Source organism: Anneissia japonica, unplaced genomic scaffold (genome assembly GCF_011630105.1).
Source record: "Anneissia japonica isolate Jap-2015-1 unplaced genomic scaffold, ASM1163010v1 scaffold287829_len2072220_cov186, whole genome shotgun sequence".
In the NCBI taxonomy this organism is placed as follows: Eukaryota; Metazoa; Echinodermata; class Crinoidea; order Comatulida; family Comatulidae; genus Anneissia; species Anneissia japonica.
This window is the reverse complement of record NW_022716075.1, coordinates 1,610,876-1,618,040: the sequence shown is the minus strand read 5'-3', so window position 1 is coordinate 1,618,040 and position 7,165 is coordinate 1,610,876. Positions and strand designations below refer to the sequence as shown.

The following is a 7,165-nucleotide window of genomic DNA, read 5'->3' as shown; positions in this document are numbered from 1 at the left end:
TTTTGTATTATGATATATCTTGCGTTACTTGAATACATAATTTTAATTTATATAGATTACAGTACATCTCATAAAAATAACCTTTAAATAATAACTGACAATGTTTTATTATTATAGGCTTATGCTATTCTAATGGAAGCATCGATTGATCTATCAACCAACCAAACGCTGACCGATCGACCGAATAATAGTTAAATGACAAACTTAATTAATATGAAAAGATAATTTTATATTTTAAAAAATGAAAGAATTTATCACGTCATTAAATAACTTACATTTGACAAGGAGAGGATCCGTGTAGAGCAAAGGTGTTTTCTTTGATCACGTTTAAGTTGTTTTCTCGAATCTCACTATATTAACATATAAATTGAGATATAAGGATTAAAAGATTTTAATATATAAAAGGATAAATAGTAATAACTATAACAATAGGCCTCGTTTCCCCATTATTATTTGAATAAAATATTTTAACAAACACATTTATCGTAAGAATGATGAAAGATGAATTTGTGTCACGGGAGGGCTTATGCTTGACAATTTGTAGAGGTGCTATAATTTGTTTTGGTTAGCGGGGCAATTTTAATAGTCTGCATTAGACATGTGTATTCTCTCTTTGCATTGCGTATAAAACCATGCAAGATCTCATTACATTTTTTCGCCGTCCTCACCTGCTTCCTCCGTGTTCATGAGTTCACTATGTTTAGCGAGTGCACCCAGATTGCTTGTAACTAATTAGTTTTTTTGGTACATAGATTATGTCCGCCCACTTTTTAAAGTAGAGGGTACATCATATCAATTATCTCTCCCCCGCCCCCCTTATCCTCTTTTCACCAATTTTCTAAAGTTAAACCCCAATTTTCAAAGCGAGTGGAAAGAAGAAGAACAATTACGAATGGCTGTCGTGAATTGTGTCTGTTCATTTGTTCCCTGTTGTTTACAGCTGGCCATATTTTGGGATGAAATCCGTGTAAAAAACGCAATTGTTTGTACTCTTCGTATCTCTGCAGTAACCACTCAATCGATTTTATGGGTGCAAACGGTTATTACAGACTCAATATATTGTGAAACCAATGTACACTTGGAAGTGAGTAAACCTATTAGGCCAACATTTTTACAAACTCGAAAGCACAATTTCAACTGTAAACAAGTTATTCCTTTTTTATATTATTAAGACCCGTACTAGTGTTTAATATTATCTGCATACATGCACTCCGTTTTTTCATAATTTCAAAATATTCTAATTAATCAATTGAATTTTATATAGTCGTTATTAAACAATTATACTGCCGATGACACTTTATGTTTGTGAAATAAAAATGCTAACTAATGTTTTATGTTAGTCCTGTTTGATCGGAAATTAAACGGTAGCATATCAACTCACAATATCAAAGTTGTGTACTGTAGTCGCAATACAAAAGGAGGAGAAAAAGAAAACCTCTTGATTTATTTCACAAGTACACACGCATAGAAACTAGATTAGAGTGACTGTTTTGAGTTTATTTTATTTGTTTTTAAGGCTCGAATGCGTCACAAGCTAATTGTAGATAATAATTCAATAATTTTATGAATGTTAGTTTGCACAACATATATAAGCGGGCCTATGATTATGATTTCTTCTGGGATAAATTGAAACACTTTTTATGATGAATATTTCAGTAGCAGATTCAAGGAGGCTCCACCAGGCCCCTCCATCAATTTTTAAAAACGTGGAGAAAATAAAGAAAATTATATTCAAATTTAAGTCTGAGAGTGCTATTTCCGACCAAATAGAGGTGCCACAATCACAAATTCCATCACCCACCATCTGTGAAAGTTCTTCCCTGGGCCCCCTCTATTTCGAATTTATGGATCCACCAAGTATACGTATATTGAAAATGTAGTGTGGAAATAAATGTTAATTGCATTACTTAAAATGTATATTGAAAATGTAGTGTGGAAACGTTAATTGCATTACTTAAAATCAATTAGACTAGCATATATACCCGTTCTCAGTACGGTGTTGAAATAGTGGGGAAAGGTGGCAATGTACTGTTGAATGTTAGGAGGCAATCGTTGAGGAGGCAATCGTTGTGGATGTCATTATTTTTCTAAAGGACGTCTTTGTATTTAATGCTTTAAGTGTCTCTGCTGAATAGAATTTTTCAAAGGCGGGGGGAGGGGGAAGTGGGCAGAACAGTTCCTTCCAGCCGTTTCAGAGGAGATAAGTGAACTTACACCATGGCGATAGTAGAATAAATATATAGATACAACTTATAAAAGGCTAGAAAGCCGGAGTTTCCAGGGGCTTCAAAGAGGGCTCTAGGCGCCCCCTGGCCCCAGCCTACGGCTCAAGACTTCCTTATTTTTGCAGTTGTTCCCCTCACACTTTCAAACACGGATCGATGCCCTTGGGCAGCCCTATGTTCCCATTTTATAAAATGTTTAGACGTCAATGGGTGGCTGCCCATTACATAATTTGAGTTAACAATATTGTGCTTCGTGATTGAATAAAAATGACATTTCTATCCAATCCGTTTAGCCAGTGGCGTACCTAGAAGTCTTGAAATGAGGGGGGGGGGCGAAGGTGAAGTGGGTAGGGGATCGATGATCAGTTGAGGGGCGCTAATTCGCAAAATAAGGTGATTTTAGGTGATTTTTATCTACTTGACCGTGATTTTTTTGGGGGCGAATGGGCGGGGGGGGGGGGGACGAGTAATTTTTTTGGGGCGTGCCCCACCCCCGTAGATACACCACTGCGGTTAGCTTCCTTTGTTTCGATTTGTACTCGCCTGCTGTGACATAAATGTACTAGAGGGTAACTTCATTATCCTGCTTATAAACTATTAAATATTTACAAATAGGCAAGCTTTATATGTAAGATCTTGGTGATGAGAAAACTATATTCTATTCATATATACTTTAATATATATGAATAATTAGACAAATAAGAAATAACATTCCTCAGAAGGTGTCTACTTTGGAGCATAGATTTTATAAACAAAAACAAAAATCCGGAAGTACCTGCTCCCCTCTTCAGTGCAACTGAAGTACTGCAATAGGCTTATATATCATATTATGTTACACTAATAAACGATAAACCAGCTAGTGGTAATGCTATAATTATATACAAATTTTGATTAATTATTAACAATATTGAAACAGAAGGGAAGGCTGACAAAGAAAAGAAAACTCATTCTCCACATCCGTAAGAAAAAACAATGAAAGACACTTACAGAAAATTCAAATTTTTTAACCCTGCAAACGTGTTGGGTTGGATCTCTTCGATAAAACTTCTCAGCATTTTGCTATTTGGTCGTTGAGAGAAGAAAAGAAATTAATTCAATCTAGCGAAAATATATCATTATCTCTTAGTTTCGTTTTGTCTTTTGCTTGCCAATGCAGTACTTTTTTAATTGAAAATATACCGGTACTGTGTATATAAGATACTTACATACGATAAAGATTCAAATTGTCTTTGAATGTTGTGTTCTTAATCACTTTTACTCTTGCATGATTCATTTCCCTGAAAAGAAGAATGTTTAAATATTCAAGACAATGACGTTTGCTATTAAAAAAAAAGCATCTACATAATTAACGATAGGCCTGTTTACTGTAGTGAAAACGGCTCAAATTGGGCAAGATAACTGAAATACATTTGTGTAGCATTACTGGTAAGGCTTGGCACCAGCAGTGATTTTGTCAACGGATTCCGTCAATGACGGCCATGTACTGCCACAGTAGGCCTTAACAGTAACACCCTTTATTAGATTTAATACTTCCCATATGCCTTCCTAGCGCAGTATATTTTGACAGTAGGTTGATTAATCACTAGCAGTATTATCAAAATGAACTTACTAAAGAGCTAAAGAGCCTATTTATACTGTCTCTGGTTTTCAAGTTTATATCTACATTTTACAAGCTTTGGTATTGGGAGGATATTTTTTTAACTGAAATTTTAATTAACATATTGAAAATTAACAAACACTTGAAAAAGCGAAGTTAGGCCATCAAAAGCTCCATCAATGGATTGGATATTGTTGTAACTGGCATATCTGTAAAGAATGATTGAAAATCAAATAAGGTTACTACACTACATTTATGTTGTATTTTAATGAAGAGAAACAAACTGTATGTTGTATTTTTATGAAGAGAAACTCAGATAAACGTGATCCACATAAAAAACATACATTGGCCTGCAATACAATAGTTTTCTGCAATGCCATAGTAGGCCAATTAAACAATGTTTTAAACTAAACTACTAAACGATATTGTAAGGAGAGAGAATACGATACTGACATACTTACATGTTAATTATCTCTTTTGGAAACTTAGGTAAAGTTGTCATCTTGTTAGCGTCTAGTACTCTAAACAAAAGAAACTTTCTTTGAAGTTAATAATATATCATAGTGGCAAAAAAAAATCAGAAAAAAAGCCAGTGGAAAAATGCATACAGTAGAAATAAACACCACAATAGTTTAATAGAATAAACCACCTTATAATAGGTGTATTGTGGCATAGAGAAGAGCTATCGTACATCAATTTAACGTAATTAGGTTGTACTTATTAAGTAAATACAACCTCATTTACTGACTTATAAGGATGTATTTATTTAAGTAAATGTACAATATTATATTTAAATACAAACTAATAAATAATTTAATTAGGTTATATTTAATAAATTATAATTAATTTTATGTAAACTTACTGCGAACTTTTGTCTATGTTAAATATGTTGTTATGTTGTTATTTTGTGATGTTAGTTCTACAATCATTATATATTCGGATATTTCATTTGACAGAGTAGAACCTAATAAGATCTGTTAATTAGGCTGTACAGTTATTTTTGCAAAAGACACCATTATGAAATGTTTTGTTACATTGTTGTGGTGTGTATTCCAACTGGCATTTTTTTTTCTACTGGCATATTTTCCTAAGCCCTAACACATACTGTATTCATTTTACATACACCAAGTTAAGGTCACGGACTTAGGCAAGTTTTCGATATTCGTTACCATCGAGGAGTTAATCAGTGTGAAAAATTTGCATGGTAAGAAAGTGGTCAAAAACAACATTTTGGCTAAGTTCACCATACTTCTGAGCCATGTCAGACTCATATCTGATCAGTTTGACTAAAACAAAAATATTCAGGGCCAACAGCCGGATTGGTTGAAGCACACAAGGCACGGATGGAAGCAATCTTCCTCCATCCGAGCGGCGGAGCTATATCATTATAATCAATTGCGCCGCCAATAGATCGATGTGATTGGTTTGAATAACACTCTCGTTCGGGTAGTTGCAAAATACAACCGCTTCACCCGAGGGGGCGTGGCTTCTTATGGTGACGTCATGCATACTTTCAGCTGTACTATGTCTTCATTCCTAATAATCTCGACAAAGAGTGGGCCCTGGTAATCACACAGCATAGCAAAATACAGTACAATACAACCAAAAAGAAAAAAAAAACTAGAGATAAGATGTTCAATAGAACATGAACCCAGTCATTATTTAAGAGATACCGTACCCACTGTGACTTTTAACCTCAACCTGTGAACACCCTATGTTTGGTAGGAATCTGTCTAATGCAACTGGTCCAATTGTTAGTCACTAGCAATATTTGATAATTTACACTATAGTGAACCTTGTGAATTTTTACCTATAGATGAAGAGTAGTTTTTCATATTTAGAAGGCCTTAATGATCATTCCTGGTAAATTCGAGCTCAGTTGGACTATTTTGAAAATCTGACCCCGATGACCCATATGTAACCACTGATGACAGACAGGGGTGTAGGAGGTGTCACTGGTTCTTAATGATCAACATTGATTGAATTTGGTTCAATCGTTTGCCATTAGTAACATTTTGAACATTTGACCTATGAACTTTGACATATGGGGTGAAGAGTATTTTTTTCGTGTTTAGAAGGTCCTAAAGATCATTCCTGGTAAATGTGAGCTCAATTGGGCTATATTGAAAATTTAACCCCATGATCCCTATGTGACCCCTGATCCCAGACTGGGGTGTAGGAGGGTGTCACCGGTTCTTAATGACGAAATTTGATTGAATTTTGTCCAATGGTTTGCCATTAGTAGCGTTTTGATATGTTACTAGAGAGAACAAAAGAATAACCCTTTAATGACCTTTGACCATAAATCGCTGAACACCATAAAGACCCTACCTTATGCCAATACATAATGTACCTAGGACAAGACTATGCTATGTTATTTCTGACAGAAGTCTTTTATTCATTTTTTGAAAGTTTTTACCCTAACGACCCCTATGTGACATTTGACCCCCAGCAACGAACACCCCCATGTATGAGAGGTGTCACCGATTATACTGACCAGGTTTGGTTGAAATCGGTACAACCGTTTGGCACTAGTAGCGTTTTGAAATGTTGCCAGAAAAAAGATAAAAATTACCCCTTAATGACCTTTGACCCCTTATCCCTGAACACCCTATAGACTCTGCCTTATGCCAATGTATATGTGCAAAGGACAAGACTGTGCTACGTTATTTTTGAGACAAGTTGTCTTTTATACGATTCTTGGTTTTTTGACCCTAATGCCCCTTATGTGACCTTTGACCTCAAGTTGTGAACAACACATAAAATATATATATATATATATATATAAAATATTGAAGGAAATTAGCCGTTAACACTGCTGAATAAATATAATATAAATCATCAAAGGTACATATACCGTGTTTAATAAGGACATGATGGAACATGGTAGGCTACCCTGTAGCTTTTGAACGAATAAAGTCCTATAAAAGTCATTGTGTAATAAAATTCCTCCGACGGGATTCGAACCTGCGACCTTTCGCTGACAAGGCGAGCGTCATAACCACTAGACCACGAAGGCTTCAAGGTTGAACAGGTCCAAATAACCGTCGAGAACATTGTATTACACAATAGTGCGCCTCAAGTGGGCGTTCGGCCAGATAAATTATCCGGAAACGGCTAGAAATAAATACTGTCGTATATTGTATATGATATTGAAGGGAGTTAGCCGTTAACACTGCTGAATAAATATAATATAAATCATCAAAGGTACATATACAGTGTTTAATAAGGACATGACGGAACATCGTAGGCTACCCTGTAGCTTTTCAACGAATAAAGTTCTATAAATTCATTGTGTAATAAAATGCCTCCGACGGGATTCGAACCTGCGACCTCTCGCTGA

General features: G+C 35.2%; 2 protein-coding genes across 2 annotated transcripts in view; both read right to left on the bottom strand.

Annotated features, from left to right (window-relative positions):
* LOC117109563 overlaps positions 1-3,280 on the bottom strand; it is a 17,999-nt gene extending 14,719 nt beyond the window's left edge. The window contains exons 1-2 of the mRNA XM_033251932.1: positions 3,213-3,280; positions 276-350 (exon numbers count right to left, since the gene is read on the bottom strand). Coding sequence (XP_033107823.1) covers positions 276-350; positions 3,213-3,280 — 143 coding nt within the window. The remainder of the gene's footprint in view (positions 1-275; positions 351-3,212) is intronic.
* Positions 3,281-3,426: 146 nt separating this feature from the next.
* Positions 3,427-7,165, bottom strand: part of LOC117109562 (asporin-like) — a 5,341-nt gene continuing 1,602 nt past the window's right edge. The window contains exons 3-5 of the mRNA XM_033251931.1: positions 4,284-4,343; positions 3,963-4,031; positions 3,427-3,502 (exon numbers count right to left, since the gene is read on the bottom strand). Coding sequence (XP_033107822.1) covers positions 3,427-3,502; positions 3,963-4,031; positions 4,284-4,343 — 205 coding nt within the window. The remainder of the gene's footprint in view (positions 3,503-3,962; positions 4,032-4,283; positions 4,344-7,165) is intronic.